The sequence below is a fragment of the Acomys russatus genome, chromosome 13, assembly GCF_903995435.1.
Source record: "Acomys russatus chromosome 13, mAcoRus1.1, whole genome shotgun sequence".
Lineage (NCBI taxonomy): Eukaryota > Metazoa > Chordata > Mammalia > Rodentia > Muridae > Acomys > Acomys russatus.
The window spans coordinates 15,866,066-15,884,243 of record NC_067149.1 but is presented as its reverse complement, the minus strand read 5'-3'; the positions used below and the strand labels follow the sequence as shown (position 1 = coordinate 15,884,243).

The window sequence follows — 18,178 nt, the reverse complement described above, 5'->3', positions numbered from 1 at the left end:
GTGTGTGTGTGTGTGTGTGTGTGTGTGTGTGTGTGTGTGTGTAGGCAGAGTCTCTTGCTGAACCCAGAACACCAATCAGCCTATCCAGCTGACCAGCGTGCCCTCCTGGGCCCTGGGCTGGCTTACCTGCGGGAGGCATCTGCACTAAGGTCCTCAGGCTCGCCTGGAAAGCACTGTTCTCAGCTCTTAGAGAATGGAGAGTCCCTAACTCACTTTGCCCATGTCACCAGAGCTGTGCTCCTCCCGTGATGGGAGAGACCTGGAAAGTTCTTCTTATGTACTGGCTGTCCACCAGGCTGCTTTTTTACATGTAATCTTTTATATGTTTTCTTTCAGGGCAAACTCGATGCCTTGTGGGTTCTGCTAAGGAAGGGATATGACCGAGTGTCCGTGATGAGGCCACAGCCGGGAGACACGGTAGGATGCGCCAATGGTCACACACACACACACACACATACACACACACTTCTTTCTCAGTCCTTGTGTTAGTAGTGCCAGAGTAACTGTTCATATACAGCTCCAGCTATTATTTCCTGTGGTGACAAGTTCAAATACTAATTTTTTAAATCCTGGTTGTTGTCGGATCTTTACTTCAATTTGCTTGTCTGGAAAGGGCTTTACCGAAACCACACCGGGCTTAGCTTCCTAGACTTTGAGATTTTAAAGTCTAGAGTGCTGTGAGCGGCAGGACCAGCTGGCCTCCTGCTGCAGGCAGCCTCCAGAGGGGCATCTGTGGTCCTCATCCACGCAGGCTACGGGAGAGACCCAGAGGAAGCACCACAGGAGAGTCATGAAGGCCGCAGAGAGCTCCACAGGTACTGTCCAGCTGTCCAGGACTCTATGGGGCTTCTAAGCTGACCAAGATCCACCAGGAGCCAACCTCAAGTATCTCCTGTTAGGGGGAGTTACACAGGTTGTGCCCCTGGAAACCAGGAAGCTAGTGCCTTCGCTTTGCAAATGGGGACAAGAGAAGATGAATAGTGTCCCTTCTTGGGAGAGGAGGTTTCTGATCCACAGATGAGAAAGCCAGGCTCAGAACAAAATCTTCCCTCAGCTTCTGGCAGCCTGCATCTTCCTTGGGAACTTGGTCCATTTGCCCCAACACAAAATAAAGGTTTCTCCTTTAGGACTCCTTTTGGGTCCTGCAGACTTGAACTTGAAGTCACTTAACACGTGAGTTTCATCTTTGTAAATTTGGTAACAGTAACCATGTGGCAGTACAGCTGACAGGTGAAGATAATACCTTGTCTTAGTTGTTTTCCCCGTTGCTATGATAAAATAGCCCAACAAAAGCAACCTAGTGCCGGGGCTGGCTCAGCAGTTACAGCCCTGGCTGCTCTTGCAGAGAATCTGCACAGCTGCTCACAGCACCTGTAACACGGATGTCCTCTTCCTGCCTCTGTGGGCCCCAGGCCTGCACACATGTGGTGCCCATACATACATGGAGGCCTAACACCCACACATATATGAAGTAAATAAGTGGATAGCAACTCAGGAGAGAAAGGATGATTCTAACTTACAGTTTGAGGTTAAAGTCCATTGTGGTGGGGAGTCACGGCAGCAGGGGCTTGAGGCAGCTGGTCCCAGGGCACCCACAGTTCAGAAGCAGGAGTGACTGATGAACCCTAGCACTCAGCTACCCTCTCCTTTTATGCAGGACCCAGGGAACTGTGCTGACCAGGGTTATTGCAACTTTTCCACCTCATCCTACTTAACATAGCAGCTCATAGTTTCTGAGGCTAAGAAGCGCCCCACAGAACTACCTGAGGCAAAGAAATTTCTTAGGGGTGTGCCTGAGGCTAAGAAATCCCTCATAGGTGTGCCTGAGAGTTCTAGGTCACAGAGGACTGCTGTGGCCTGGCCATCTGCCTCCCCTGCTTTGTTTTGCATTAGCTCAGGACACTGCGGTGTCAGACCTGCGGTGGTGACTGTACAAGATTTATGGGGCTGACCACATTTTCCATCACCTCGAAGTCACTCCAACTAGCCATGTGCCTGTGAACAAGAGTCACAGGTTCTGAGTTTTCCTCTAAAGAAAAACAAAAACAAACGTCACCTAATTGCAGCCGCAGCCACACTCTGAGCTGCTTCTTCAGGGTGATGAGCTCATGAAGCCTTGGCAGCTCTCCATCCCCACCTCTACCTCCAGCCCCACCCCACGCCCACCCCCAGGCCCTGCCTGGTCCTCCTTCCTCCTCCAGTCACCTCACCTTGAGGAACAGACAGTTGTAGGCCCGGCCCACAGTGAAAGGACTATGGAAACTTGAGCCCCTCGCCTCAGAGCTAACTAAGGCCCTCAAGACAAGCATGGCTGTTCCTCTCCTGACACCCTCTTTCAACTTTGGGGAGGCTCACAGGCAGGGTTTTTTGAATCCCCCCCCCCCCCCAGGGAAAGTGACAGAACCATTTAGATAGCAAACCAGTGACTCAAAGTATCCAAACAGTCTGAAAGTTCCCCGAGCAGGTGTCTCTTCCTTGCACCAGCCCCCTCACCCCCAACCCCCATACCCCCATACCCCTACCCCACACCCCACACCCCCACCCCACACCACTTCCAGCAAACAGCCACTGGGCAGCCCTTCCTAAAACCAAGCTGTCAAGGTGTTGTTCCTGACTTGCGACTTGCAAGACGTAGTTAAGAAGGCCCAGCAACCTGGGTTGACTGAGAAAAGTCTCCTTTTCTCTTCTATCTGCTGTTCACCCTCATCCCCTGGGCAACTCCAGACTCCAGTGGGACTCACTGGACCCTGAACATGCTGCCTCGGCACCTTCAGATGGTCCCGTTTCTCTGCTTGCTGGGCTTCCCCTTCCTTCCCATGTAACAAACTTCCGTTAGGTGGCACCTCACCACCATCTCCATGGTTACCCTATTCGCACCGAAAGCCAGGCCCATGCTTCCAACATGGCACATGCCAAAGCCATGCCCATGTGAAACACGTGACGATAAAGTTACCCTTGCACACTTTGCAGAACGTCCCCAGGCTTCTTGCACACGCGGGCAGCTCAGATTTCAGGAACTTCGCTCATCTTTCGAGGACAAATGGCTGAAAGAACTCAGAATGTTTAGCCTTAGGAAAAAAAACCCTTAAGTCTCGTGAGAGCTATTTCCGTGTTCATTTCTTAGTCACTGTGTTGTTCCTCCTGTTTTCAATGCCCTCACCATATCCAAGGAGTACACTTTCCATACGGCTAAGTGCCCTGCCCTAATTTCCCATCAAGGAGACTGCGCCATCTTTCACTGTGTGCTTTTCCTTTGGGGATTAATATTTTAAAACAGGGGAGCAGCTTCCCTTGGGTACACGTCCAGTTCCTCACCAGCTCAGTCGTGTGCAGAGAACTGAAGCTGCCATCGGCATTCCCAAGTGTTGGCCCTGAAAGCTGACGACATGAATACCTTCCGGTCAGTGTCCTCAGCAAAGTCATGGGACTCGGGAGAGATAGCTAATGGATTCGGGGCTCATTGGGTGGGACAGTTTCGTAGGTGTTAATTTTCTCTGTCTTCGATGATCTGCATCGAAGTGCTTTTGACTCACTTTTAAGATTCATTTCATTTTTAATTCATGTGTATGTATATGGGGTGTCTATACTTGGGTTGGGGGCACCCACAGAGGAGCTTCAGATCTTGTGAAGCTGGAGTTACAGACCGTTGTGAGCTGCCTGATATGGACGCTGGCAACTGAACCCAGGTCCACTGCAAGCACAAGTTTGGTTTTTGTTGTTGTTGGTTTGGTTTGGTTTTTTGTTTTGTTTTGTTTTTGTTGGTTGGTTTTGTTTTGTTTGTTTTTGTTTTTGTTTTTTTTGACACAGAGTTTCTCTGTATAGCTCTGGCTGTCCTGACCTCAATTTGTAGACCAGGCTAGCCCTGAACTCACTGAGATCTGCCTGCCTCTGCCTCCCCGAGTGCTAGGATTGAAGATGTGCGCCCCCACGCCTGGCTAGCATGAGTCTTCTCGACCACTGAGCCATCTCTTTAGCACTGTTGATGGACCTTTCTATTGAGTGTTTTAGGGTTGACTTTTCCAAAGACACTTTCTGAAGTCAGGTTAACTACGGTTACCGGTTACCACACAAGAGTAAAACCGGGTGCACAAACAGGCCAAGATCCGGCCCAGATGGACGTTTCTAGAGCAATCAGTACTTCTCAAATGTGGCCTTCACTTTGTGCCACTTTGAAAGTTTAACAGGTTGCTGGGCCCCACCTCGGAGTGTCCCGCTTAATCTCTATGGGCAACACTGGGAATCAACATTTCCAAGGCGATTCTAGATGACATTAATGCTATACGGCTAGGGTCCGCACTTTGAGTGAGATGACTGAACTCAGTGCCACCAGAGCCCCACCCCCACCCCAAACCCTGAGACTTGCATTTTAACACTATGTCTCTATATATACCTGACTGCCGAGTCATTGCCTCCTATATTTCCCTGCGGCCTTTTGGCCCAGTTGCAAGAAATCTTAATCTAGTTTAATAGGAAATGATACGCCTTGGTCTACTGCCAAGAAGTCTCCCTAGTTGGAGACAGTCCTGTGACTAGACACTAATTTCAAACACATTGTTAGGTAGGAAATGTTGGGAAATAAATGTAGTCTCTGGTTCCGGTGACTTCCAGCTTGGCTCCAGGGCCTGACACATGGGCCCCACCCCAGTGACTCTGTGGAGTTGCTCTAGCTAAGGTCTGAGCTCCCTGCATGGTTCTCACAGGTTCAGGCAGGGCTGAGAACACGTGAGCTGCGTCCACACAGGTATCTTCCCTAAGAGCATCCTAGGTATCGAGGAAGCACATTGACGTCTCCTTCTATCTCAATGCCCCTTTCCTCCCAGGAAGAGACGGCAGTCTAGATTCTGGTGCTGATGTTGTGGTTGTTTGCGCAAGGAGGAGAACCCCACCTCATGACTCCGTGGACGGAAGTCAGCGCATCTTTCCACGGCCTCAGCCCTCCCCGTCCTTCTGCCCCTGCGTGAACTCCAGTCCCTCACGTGCTCCTGGATAATCCAAGGAGCTAGACCTTTGTTTTGTTTTTTAGCTCCTCAGTTGCCCTCAGATCTGGCATGGGGGAGGAGGGGGGCTGGTACATTCCATTACTCCCTGCGCACAGCACGCTCTGAGCTTGTTTTGATGACTGGGAACTCCTTGCAATCGGAAGAGGAAACACACACACACACACACACACACACACACACACACACACACACACGTAAACGCATGTAAACAATGCCTGCTCACCCAAAGCCCAGCCCTGGAGGTTGAGCAACCACAGCTGCAGCCCCAGGGCTGGCTTCTGCACAGCTGTTTGCAACAAGGGACCAAGGTTGGTCTTGTGGGCACTGTGCGCTGTCACAGAGAATAGAATACTGGACTGGGTAGGTTGTCCCCTTGAGAGTGTTTTCAGCTTGCTCCCTCCAAAGCGGATGAGCTACCGTAACCACGCACAGACAGGGGAAGCTTGCTACTTCTCTTCTTCTTGTGGCCTCCATTCTCCAATTTTCACCTTCCCATTTTCTTTTCTAAATTGTTTCCTTCACTTCCCAATTTCTAATGCTTTTCATGGCTCCTTTCTCTCAACCGAACGTCTGCTGTACTCCCACTATGGACCCATTTCCGGCATGGGCACTGATGATGCCCAGTAGGACAGTACTCCGTTCTGGCATCTGGAGTTCGATGTATGGTCTGTGCTCTAACCGCAAATGGTTACAGGAGCGCAAAGCCATTCGTGGTGATGTGGGCCCCTGTGACATCACAGGGCTGAAGCTAAGGCTCAGGACAGGTGCTCACCTCTCTGCAGGCACAGCTGGAAGGAAGAGGATCTGAAGAGTGAATTTAGGGCTTCTGGATTGGACCATCCACTGGGGTCCCTGTGCTCCCGCCCTCACGCAGTAGTTCAGCCCCTCCTGTGAGCCAAGCCCTGGGTAGCGCTGGGTAGTGTGTGGTGAGCACTGAATAGGGAGCAGGGGACACACAGGCAGGTCCTCAAACACAGCCTGGTGTGAAAGGCTCTGGGATATGGCTGGGACACCCAGGAAAGCATCTTGTCTGCTGGGGAGTCAAAAAGTGGCTGCTTAAAGTGACAGCTGAGCTCAGAAGGGGCGTGAGAGAGATACTTGGGCAAAGAGCGTCAAGTAAGACTTGAAGGAGATGCCAGGTGGAGTGGAGGATCGCCAGGCACGTGGGGGCGATGGTCACAGGACCTCAGCCGGAGACGGTGGCAATTCCCCGCTGACATGAGTGTTATTCATAATTGTATTGAAGGAAAGGTACATTGCTGTGGTATGAACACAGTGGAGGGACGAGTGACAGTAAGGGCTGATCCTGAGTGCGGGGGACGCTGAGACAGTTACTGGTTTGCGACTCCCCTGTGTGGAAATCAGAGGACCAGTGTTGAGGACTCCCGGTGTTGTCCCTAGCGGCAGAACAGGAGGAAGATTATTGGGACAGCGGCAGCGGTGGGTGATAGAGTAGGGGGTCGTGATGGGGGGTTGGTGGGGGCTGAGGCCAGGTGTGAAAGGTATCTAGCTCAGAAGCCCTAAGAAGTTCAAGGTTGTGCAAGGAGTGGCACATGCAAGTCTCACCCCTGCCCTAAGCAGGAGAGGAACCAAGCAGATTTGAGGAGAAACAGGTTAAACCTGGAACCCCCAGGGTCAGGCACTGTTCCTTTAAGTGGGGGTGGAAAAAGGGAAGGGGAGGGGATTGAGGAAATAATCAATTTTCAAACTTTTTTCTGAGAATTATCTTTCTACTTTCAAATCAACAGTAATGAATAGAATTGTGTTATCTAAACTGGGTATAGTGGAGCAAACCTTTGATCCCAGCACTGGGGAGGCAGAGGAAAGTAGATCTCTGCGAGTTCGAGGCCAGCCTAGTCTACAAAGTGAGTGCCAAAACGGTCAGAGCTACAAAGTGGGATTCTGTCTCAAAACACAACAAGAGCCAAAGAGAACCTTGTTGTTTGTGTGAAGGCCGCGTTTCTCTTGCACAGTAGGCCACATTGGCTGTGACTAAACAGGCATCCTGAGATCCTAACAGATCTGAAACAAAAGTCCGATTTGCCAGAGGCGGCGGCTGGCTCGTGACTCTTACAAACTTTTGTGAGAAGTGGGTCATTTAAGAAAAAGGAAAGAAAAATGCAAATCTGAGGAACTGTTCCTAGAGGGCGTGATTTACTTTGGCCTGGGATGTCCTCTGGAGGCTAAATTCTCAGGAGTATTGCTTGGGTTGTCACCCTTGGAAATCTTTCCTTCTGTCTCACTGGAAGGGGAGGCAAGTACTTGGAATTCTTGGCTTACTGTCCTGAGTTTAGAAAGAACAAGATCAAAACATTCTCTCCCCCACAGCTAAAAAAAAAAAACAAAACAAAACAGACCACGCACAAAACCTGCAGAGGTCACTTTCCTCAGAAAAGCCCAGCGTTGACTGTAACATATCCCATCTTGGGATTTTCTGTGCCAAGTTCCTTCCACAGTGGCGAGTATCTCTGAACGCGAAGGCTACTGCACGCTGAGGGCTCCGGGTCGCCCTCCCTTGCTTCTTCTGTTGTAACCCTTATATTCAAACTCCCCTTTCCCAAGGGTGTGCGCATGCGTACATCAACACCTCCCCACCCCACCCCCAGTGTGTGCGCATGCGTACATCAACACCTCCCCACCCCACCCCCAGTGTGTGCGCATGCGTACATCGATGCTCACGCACAGGCTCCACTCCTCTCTGTCCTCCCAGGTCCTCTCTGGGCTTCAAGCTCCATCTCTACAGCAGCTACAACAGAAGGCTGATTTCTAGCTTCAGGTTGCAAAGAGCAAACAGGGGAGATGCAAACGCTAGCAGAGAACAAAGGAGACTGAGTCAGAAAAACATGCTTCATTTAGTTTAGTTTTGTTTTGTTTTCCTTCCTATTCAAATTGTGCTTGAAGGAAACGGGGGCTTGATTCTAGGGTCAAGAATGTCACCCAAGGACAGTAATTCTGAAAGTTTGATACTTTGTTCAAACATACTTGTGTCTGGCAACTTAGTTCCGGGGACCTACCCTTCAGCTGATGTCACAGAAAAGTCCTATCTGGGCCATGCTGTCCTGGGGCGGGGTGGGGTGGGGGTCGCAGTGAAGGGTCACTGGCAGGAAGCCCTGCCTAGCCGGAATGTGTTGGGTTGGATCAGAGATGGCAACCCTGGCTTGGGAGTTAGACTTCCAGAACTGGCTCTGTGGAGTGAGCCAGGCCGCTGCGGACCTCACACACAGCCTGTCTTGTCTTGTGACCCCATGACCACTTCATCTCAACCTCACCCTCAGTCTGGCTGGCAAACCTTGCATCCCTTCATTTTGGAGTGATGAAATTGAGCGCTAGAGAGGTGGTGGGACACCCCCAGTCACCCAAGTACTCACAGGGTCCCCACTGCTGCCTCACTCCTTCCTCTTGCTTATAAGAAATAGGGGGTTCAGTGAAGGCCTTGGGATTGTTCCAATCATAGAGGCCATTGGTGAGAGTGTCGCCAATAGATCCCAGCTGTCCCCCACTGCCCAGTCCTTCTGGAATCTTCCCTTCACACTGCAGGAGAGAAAAGTCTTGGAGATCAGGGTTCATGGATTGAGAGAAAAAACACCTGACCAGTTCTGGAAGACAGAGGGTCTCCTTCCTGTCCTCCTTCCTTCTGGCACCTTCTCATTTTTATACCCTGTCTCATGTGCCCATCTTGCTGATCCCCCAAACTTGGATCAGTTCTCATTTTCTGTGCTCCTGGGCTACCCACAATTCTTTTCTCTCCCTGGTTCCCACCTCTCCCCGGCCTCTCTTTTTTTACCACCAGCAAGGTCTACAATAAGCACACCCATTTGTTCAACCACCAACTCTCCGGCCGCTCCTCTCTGGCAGGCACCAGACCAAGCAGATCTGCCACAAGACAGCAGGAACCAGGAGAGCCCCTGCCTTGTGCAATGTACAGTAGAACAGCCAGGGCAGTTCACAGAGTCACAATTCCAAGTGGTAAATACCATAAGGAGACTTTGGGGTCCTCTGAGAGTATAAAATAAAGGAGATTTAACCCAAGCCATGGGGCTCAGGCAAGAGTTAGAAAGAGAAGGGCCGTCTGGCTGGGACATAAAGGACTTCTTACAGTGAGGGAGGGGACAGTCTTCTGGCTAGAGAGAACAGCATGTGTGTAGGCCCAAGTGGGAGAGGAGCTGGAAGAGGTGGCACTGACAGGGAAGTGACAGCAGCCACTCTCTGTGGCCCTTGATCTCCCTTCGGCTCCACGGCGCTCCATGGAATCCCCACCTCCAGGACCTGCCTGCTCTCTGCTCACAGAGAGCGCTTCCTGCCTCCTGTACTTTAGGGCACAGTGTAGCCTGTCTTCAACAACACTGACTGTCCCACCCTGAAAATGCTGAAAGGAAGAGATCACAATCCATTTTCCCTCTTCACTCAACCCACACTACATGGAGGAAATAACTCACAGTGTTTCCTGCTCTGAGCAAGGCTTTGTAACAGCCCCTTTATAAGCCCCTGCCTTTGGTGGCAAGGCAAGGAGAGAATCTCACAAGGTCCCCTGGAGCAGCTAGAGCTCCAAGTGTGAGGTTATTAAAACACCGAATTATAACCACTATTGACTATTTCATCAGGGTCCATTATTAATATGACTTCTTTCAGAGTTTGTTCTCACGCTAGATCCTAAGAATGAATTGTAATATGAAGTCACATTCAGAGCCCAGCAGTGATAAGAGTTAGTCTTTGGGGGTGCTCTCCCACTCCCCTAGACTTAAGCACCTCATCTATTTCTGACTCTTGCTCAGCATCTGAGTGAGCTGCCCCTGGGTGATGTGGCTCCAACAGCTGCACCAGCCATCATTTGTAGTCCCTGACTCTGAGCTCCAACCTGCACACAGCTCAATCCGTGTGATTCTGGTGTGTGCTTTGCCATGTACCCTCCCGCTGGGGCCGTCTAAATGTCAGTGTGGAGAGACGGTGTCTCTAATAACAGGGGTCAGATGGCAAGTCCCTGCACACATCTGTACACACACAAACACACAAACATTCACACACACACACACACACACACACACACACACACACACACTCCAAAGTTTTAAAGTTGCAATAAAAGCTACTTGTGGTTTTCTTTCCACTGTCATGAATAGCAAGGTGTGACTGTGGATCCTGAATGCCTCCAAAGCACAGTCAAACTGTCCATCCAGGTAGCACCTACCACTTAAACACGGCTACTGGGTCAGAGGTGACGTGCTGTGGATGCAAATGTACTGTAGAGTATCAGAGATAAATATATCAGATATTAAGCTCAGTACAGCTTTTCCCGTTCTCCTTGTAACTACTACCACATTGGCAGCCGATGCTGTGGCCACGTCATGTCTCCTTTGGGTGACACAGGTCCAGACGGCCTAAGTGACACATCAGGCTTTGAGTCCCTGAGCTCTGTATCCTTTGTGGACACAAGGAGAATTCCAGACGTTGCAATCTTCCCTTCCCAGGGTTACGCTGGGTCAGCCGCGGCTTTGCTTTTTCTGGGTCAGTTCCTACCCTCTCGGTAGTCCCAGCCCAAAGCCCTTCCTGCACCATCGTGACAGAGAACGCACTTGTAGCATATTAAAGCTCCGCTCTTGGCGTTTGTACATCCGCCAGAGCTTGTACTCTATTCCATCTTCTAAAGCTTTCCTAGGAAGCAGCTGTCCCCACTTTGCCGAAAGGAACTCCATGTGACTTATCACCTGAGTGGTGTTTGTCCGGGGGCCGTGGCTGGTGGTTCTCCAGTACCTCACTTCTTCCTCTGTGATGCAGGTACCCTCATCCCCTTCTTACAGGTGAGGAGGGGTGCTCTACAGAAGGTCCTAGAACTTGCGTCTATAGCCAATGAAAAGATGGACTAGCTTCTTACGCATTTACGATAGTGATCGATGCTGGTGAGTGTTGTGATGCTTCGGTGAAGACCAACCCCTGGTTCGCATCACCCAGCTGCTAAGTGCTGCACTAAGAATTAGAACAGAGTGTTGGGCAGGAAGGGAGGGGATGTCTGTCCTGTGTGGTCGGAGGAACCCTCACTAAAGAGGGAACAGGAAAGACGAGCTCTGACCATGTCACAATCAGGACCGCCTGGCAAAGCTTGCAAAGCTGGAAACAGTGGCTTGCTGGGGAAATGCAAGGACAGCAGAGCAAGGTGTGCAGGGGGCAGAGAGATGAAGGCAGGGGCCAGGGTGGGCAGGGCTCCTGAGCCAGGCACAGCTGTGTGGCCTTTTCTCTATGGCACATGGAAGCTTCTAGAGTGGAGGGCTAGCAGGAACGTGGTTTAACTCTAGTTCTGCAAAGACTCGCCTGGATGTTGACAAAGGGAAAAACCAATCGCAAGGAGACTAGAGTGGAAGCCCAAAGTCAAGAGAAGATTCTGGACAGGTGCTGGGGAAGGGCAGTGGTGACGGGCCAGCACACACCCAGCAAGGGCAGGATTCTGGAAGGACTGGAGAGAGACTGACTGATGGACACCTGACCGCTCTTGACACCTGAATGTCTTGTAAGCCCCCTGGGTCATCTAATAATCCCATGTTAGGAACACTGAAAAGCAGAAGGAGCCTGGGGCCAGACTGGAGGAAGGAGCCTGGGGCCAGGCTGGAGGAAGGAGCCTGGGGCCAGGCTGGAGGAAGGAGCCTGGAGCCAGGCTGGATGAAGGAAGGCTCACTATCCTTGTCCTGGAGCCACTGGCCTCTTAATTGACTTCGAGAAAGGTGTCTGTAATAAACCCTGATACTCTGGTACCCAAAATCATCTCCATAGAGATAAAAACAAAGGGGCTCTGTTCTTCTGTCCTCATTTCTGCAAGCAGGAAGATGGGCTGGTTATCAGAGTCACAGCGCACGACTCTTGAGCAGAGGACACCGAGGGAAATTGTATTTATGAACTAGATGTTGTATCATAACATGGTTGCTTTCCACTGACAATAAGATGAGGAGAGGGGCATGGAGTGATGGCTCAGTGGTTAAGAGCATTTGATGCTCTTGCCTAAGACCTTGGATCAGTTCCCAACACCCACGTAGGGCAGCTCACAGCCATCTGTAGCTCCATTTCCAGGGGATCTGATGCCCTCTCTGTCCTCCACAGGCACCAGCCATGGTACACATACATCCACGCAGGCAAACACTCACACACATAAAATACATCATTTTCTAGAAAGATGCGAACAGAGGTATCCCATGGGTAGAGGAAGAGCTAAGGTCAGACCAAGGCCTTGTTTTAAGAGTCAACAGAAAGGAGACATGGCTGGAGCTTACCCTTGCAGGCATGTGCTCAGGCTTTGGCTAAGCAGGGGCAGGGAGGGTCAGCTCAAATGGCTGCCAGGCAGTGGAGGCTGCGTGTGCTACATACGTACTTGCAGCCCCTCCTAGGGCCAGCTCAAACAATTACTTGGCTTGTGCACTGAGCTTCAGTAATAGCCATGGGCTGTAGATGAGTTCACTGTGAAGGCATGAGGGCTCACACCCCTCTGCCTGTAGCCAACACAGCCAGTTTCTTCCTGGAACGGAGAAGGGATGAGCCGCGGCTGCAGGTGTGAGGCACATCTGTGTCCAATCCACACCCTCCTCTCTTGGGCCCCAGGGAGCCTTTACTCCTCAAATCAGTGAGCATCATTCACTCCCTCTGAGTCTATCTCTGGCTCCCACTGTCTGACCACACAAGGTGATGTGTTCAACACCTGTTCTACAGTTGCTCCTAGGTGTCAAATAAATTTGAGAAACTCTGGTACTTAGTAGAATAATAGAGTGATTCATTCTCTCTCTCTCTCTCTCTCTCTCTCTCTCTCTCTCTCTCTCTCTCTCTCTCTCTCTCTCTCTCTCTCTCTCTCTCTCTCTCCCTCCCTCCCTCCCTCACTCCCTCCCACCCTCCCCTTCAAGATGCTTTAATAAGCTGATGTGTCCTGGGATCTTCAGGGAAAGTCAATCAGTCATGCAATGTTTCCTAAGCAGGCAAATTTGTTCTCACTGAGTGTCACCAGTGTGATGCTCTGTGGCAGGCACTGACAGTCGCTGGACTCCATAGTTAGTCTATCAGCTTGGCTCTGGGGAGGCTGCCCCTGTGGCCATGCCTCAACCTTCAGATCTGTGGACTCCTGACTCTGGCTGGACTCCTGCTGACACTCTTCCCTCAAAAGCTTTGCTGGCCAGGTCCAGGAGCTGGAGATGTTTGTGCCTCAGATCTGTCCTCAGGTCACACTGGTTTAGGGTTGGAGGAAACTTCTACCCTTTCTGTCTCAGACATCTGGAACATGGCATCATCCAGAAAGATCTTTGTTAAGGCAGAGAAGGGAGAGAATGGGGAAAGACGGAAGGAGGAAGAGGAGAAGAAAACATGTCTGACAAGGAGAAAGAGGTGTCAGGACCTTAGACAACAAACTTCTGCCAAGTGTAGCCGGGGAGGCAGAGTCTGGGGAAGGCGGGTTTCACTGCTTTGTGAGAGAAAAAGCCCAAGAAGTTCTTTGTCCTCATAGAACCAGCCAGTTCTGCGGCCCAGCGCAAAGCTGGCCTCATGCAGCGCTCCGCTGATGGGCAGGAATCATTTGCAGCGCACCAGCTCTAATGGGTGGGTATGCTAGACCATGCCCCTCAATGTACTGGCTGCTCTTTGATAAATATATAAATATCTGTACTATTATGAGAATATCCCAGGTATTGATTTTTTTGTGGGTTTTATAAGCAGTATAGCATACAGTCGACAGTAGTGCTGGCTGTTAAAAAGTAATTCCCTGAGGAATACAAAGAAATCAGCTTGAGAGCTGCTGCTGCAAAAGACTAAAGCCTAGGTCTGCCTTTCTCAGAGCAGAGGCCCAAAGCAATTTGGGCCAGAGTGTGCCTACGTGGCTGCCTGGAGTGCTGCCTCTCGGGGCTGGCTGGGCAGTCCGCAGCCTCCTCCTCAGCCAGATGGCCAGCCGCCGGAGACGGAGGCACAAGAAGTGTTCCCACACCAGCTTCATGCTGCTGAGCCATACAGATGGCCGCCCCTTTCAACAAGCATGAGTTCCCGAAGGGACCAGACTTTTATCCCTGTTCATTTAGTTTTTAAAAATGCAAACCAAACGCATGCTGTCAACAAGACTAAAGACACATCCCCAGGAGGACCTCTTCTCTGCACAAGTGCAGTTGACATGTGTGTTGACGTGGTTACCTTCTGCACAGGCCGGGACCCTGCCAGGGTTCCACCCTGGAAAAGCTGGTCCTATGGAGGCACGAGCTGGGCGGGCCCCTGACTTCTTTCTTCCGTTAAGAGCCCAGATGTATTTCTTTCATGCATATGCATAGATTCCACTTCAGGCTGTCAGAAGAACACCTAAGTCACTCTTCCAAATTCAGTTCGTGGAAAGAGCTAGGGCTTGGGTGCCAGGGGCCTGAGTTCTGATCCATATTCCCCGTAAGCTTTACGAGCTGCCGTGCAGCGGCCACAACTCAGACGCCAGCAGTGAACAGCAGCAGCGGAGGCTGGGACAGAGCACAAAGAAAGGCCAACTCAATTCCAACTCTCCTCACTCACTCCCCCCACCCCACCCTACCCTACCCTACCCCACTCCCGGCGTAGTCCAAAATCACACGCACTTAGCCAGGGCCCGGGGTGACAGATAGCTCAATGGGTAAAAGGCTTGCTGTGCAAGGAAGGATGAGGACCTGAGTCCTCAGCACTCTCATAAAAAGCCACACCAGACAGCTTGTGTCTGTAACCATAGCATCAGGAGGGGAGGGGTGGAGACAGGAGTTCCCCCGGGGCCCTCTAGCCAACCAGGATAGCCAGATTGGTGAGCTCTGGCCTCAGTGAAAAGCAAAACAAAACAAAACACAAAAACTGTCCCCAAAAATAAGGTGGAAAGCATAGAGGTGTTCTGGCCTTCATAGGCTTGTGCATTTAGTCATATGCATGCTCGTGTGCACACACACACACACACACACAGTGTTAATTTGTGGTACAAACAAAATATAACCTTGTTTTTGTTTGTGCCTTATACACTTAATTCATCCAGACAGATTCTTCTCCCAGTTAGAAGCAGGATCAGCCCAAGCATTACACCACCTACTTGCAAGACCACAGTTAACAAGCAGTCTGTATTCAGTTGTTAGGGAGACAAAAACCTCAGCCTTGGCCCAGTGTTAAGTCTTCGCTCCTCTGCCAATGGGGCAGGCTGTCTCTCCTAGCCTAGCCTTGCCGCTGTCTGCGCTGTGAGGCCAGCTGCTCCTGCTTCGGGCTGGATAGTAGGTGGAAAGTCCTTACCAGCTAGCTGAGCCATGGGCCGGCCACAGTTAACGCTGCCTCTTTCCCTGCACTGGTTAGAGCTTTGTGACTCTTCTGTATATAGTTTCCTGGGGAGGGGCAGATGCCCCCCTCCCAGTGTTACTTGTGGCCACCTCCACAGTCCAGAAGCTATCACTTGCTTCTGGCTCCGTAAGCTCCTCCTCCCCTGCTTACTGGCCTCTTAGATAGACCCATGGTGCCACCCAATGCTCTCCCCCACCTACCTGGGCCCACAAGTGTCACTCTTATAACAAACAGGTGGCTGCCTTGGCCCTGTCCCCACTGGCTACCTCACCTTCTCAGAAAAACTCTGTGTCCACCCTTCAGGGCACTCATTTCCAAGAGCTCTGAGTCACTGGATAGGGACAGTCCTTCCTGGGTGAGGTGAAGCCCACAGATCTCTTCTCTGTGCCCCTAGAGGAAGAACCAGTGGAGATGCACAGCATGGCATTGCTGTCTCTGCAGACCCTCCCTACCCGCTTTTACAGCCTTTACCTAGTGAGGGAAGTCGTGAATCATGGCGCCAGCTGCCAGTTCCTTGGTTCAGCATCCCATTAGTGCATCTTTTGAGGGGGTGGGCGGTTCGAAGCAGGGTTTCTCTGTGTAATAGTTCTGGCTGTCCTGGACCTCACTTTGTAGACCAGGCTACCCTCCAACTCACAGTGATCTGGGTGCCTCAGCCTTCCAATTGCTGGGATTAAAGGTGTGTGCCACCACACCTGGCCTTCATTACTGCATCTTCCGTCCCGGAGCCCAGTCAAAGCACCCACTGTTACATTCATGACACTCATCTCAGGTCTTAGGTGTTCACATTGGGACGTGAGCTTCCTGGGGTCTTGGGTCCAACCTATTCATATTGCATCCCAGCATACAGTAGGCACTCACTGCATGATCACTGTAATGGTGAATTAGCAGTCACCTAGATGTGCCCAGTGTCTTCAACCTACAAACATTAGACACTGGACAAAATGAACTCTACTCTTGCCCCAGGGTCATGCATTTGCCAAGTAAGAGTGCTACCAATGAGCTGACTCCCCAACCTCCAAAATAATTTTTATTCAACTTTTGCTGCATCTCTGGAACCTAGCCAAAGTAGAGCTTTAAAAAATGGTTATCAATAAGACAATGAGCCTAGGCAAGGGGCGACAGTGTGTGTGTGTGTGTGTGTGTGTGTGTGTGTGTGTGTGTGTGTGTGTGTGTGTGACCATGTGACCTCATGTAGCCCAGGATGGCTTTCTGATCCTCATCACTCTGCCTCCAGTGTTGGGGTTTGGGGTTAAAGGTGCACACTGCTACATCTGTCTTATGGGGTGGTGGAGCTTGAACCTCAGGCTCCACGCATGCTAAGAAAGCCTTCTACAACTGAGCCACATCTCCAGCCCAGGTCTAAGCAGGATCCATGACACCATAGCATCCCTCCTGTAATTCCTCCAAACCTTCACTTGGCCACATTGTTTAAAAGTGTCAGTAACAGCCAGGCAGGACCCAGAAGGCAGGCGGATCTCTGTGGGTTCCCTGGCTCTACAGAGTGAGTCCAGGACAGCCAAGGCTACACAGAGAAAGCCTGTCTCAGAAAAAAACAATAAATAAATAAATAAATAAATAAATAAATAAATAAATAAATAAATAAAATCAAACAAACCAAGTGCCAGTAACAGATCCTCTCTACCAGATAATTCTTTCTTGACAATTCAGATCTCTCCACCAGCCACAGTCCAAGACACAGGAAGACTGATGTCAAGGGCCTACACGGTCCAAGCAAGGAGACAGTGGGCAAAGGGGCGGGCACTGTGAGAGGTTGGCAAGAAAGTAAAGAGAAATGCAAGGTAAGGTCAGTGTGCTTTGAGAGCTTCCTGCTAGCACGTCACCCTCCCACACAACTGTTAGGGATCAGTAGGATTTTAGAGCTAGGAGTCATAAATATTATCAGATTCTGTGGTTTTTCAAACAGATCTGAGCAAAAGAGAAAGATGCTTATTTAAATGAATCTTGACCAGACAGCTAGTAAGAAAAACAGATAAATGATGCTCCCCCGGTTTTTAGTGGACAATAAACACACACATCCGTATAATTATATGCACACGAACACCTATGCCAATGTATGCTTACACATAGATACATGTGTATACACACACACACACACACACACACACACACACACACACACACACACACACACACACGAGTTTTCAGATTCTGTGAGTAGAAGGCTTTGAGCACCCTCCACCATCACCATGATCAAGGACTAGCCAGAGGTCAGGAGAAAATGGGCAGTAGATGCGCCGTTTTTGTTGATGACAGAGTAGACTGTCCTCTCCACTTCTCCAAGGCCACCTACTCTATTCTATAAGCATTAGTGGAGTCAAAGAAAGAGCCCTTTCACAGGGCCCCTAACTACTTCCCCGTAGATTTAATGCCACGGGCAACTGTTTACCCAACGCTCACAGAACAAATGCCCATTGTGGTAGGTTACTCTGACATTAGCCAGGCAGTGCAGTTCTTTAACTTTCCCAAGGCCATGTATAGTGTAGCTAATTGTGCAGCCCCAGCATTGCCCTTCCTTTAAAAAATGCTTTGCAACCAACCTCATGGAGTGGTTTGCTGAGGTACAGATAAACTACATCTGTCAGCCAGTCTGGGAATCCAGTAAGATTTGGGGGGGAAAATGAGGTTTGGCACAGTTCTCTCTCTCTGCAAACCTTTGCTCGGAGGTGACCACTATTTCCTGTCTTTGGGCCTTAGAAGCCATCTGTTTAATAATGTGTCTAGGCTCTTGCCAAGGACTCCAGTCAGCACTTCCCACCAAAATTGCTCAAGGTTTCAGGACCTCCTGGCCTTGCTGCTGGGCAGCGTCCAGGTCACAGATATGGCTCTTTCATCTCAGTCCTTCTAGGTTTTATCAGGAGCATGGGCCGATCTCCCAT

At 50.5% G+C, this 18,178-nt stretch overlaps 1 protein-coding gene across 1 annotated transcript in view; it reads left to right on the top strand.

Moving 5' to 3' along the window:
* Nucleotides 1-18,178, top strand: part of Antxr1 (ANTXR cell adhesion molecule 1) — a 190,325-nt gene that overhangs the window by 145,721 nt on the left and 26,426 nt on the right. Inside the window, exon 17 of the mRNA XM_051154860.1 lies at nt 337-417. Within this exon, the coding sequence (XP_051010817.1) occupies nt 337-417 (81 nt within the window). The remainder of the gene's footprint in view (nt 1-336; nt 418-18,178) is intronic.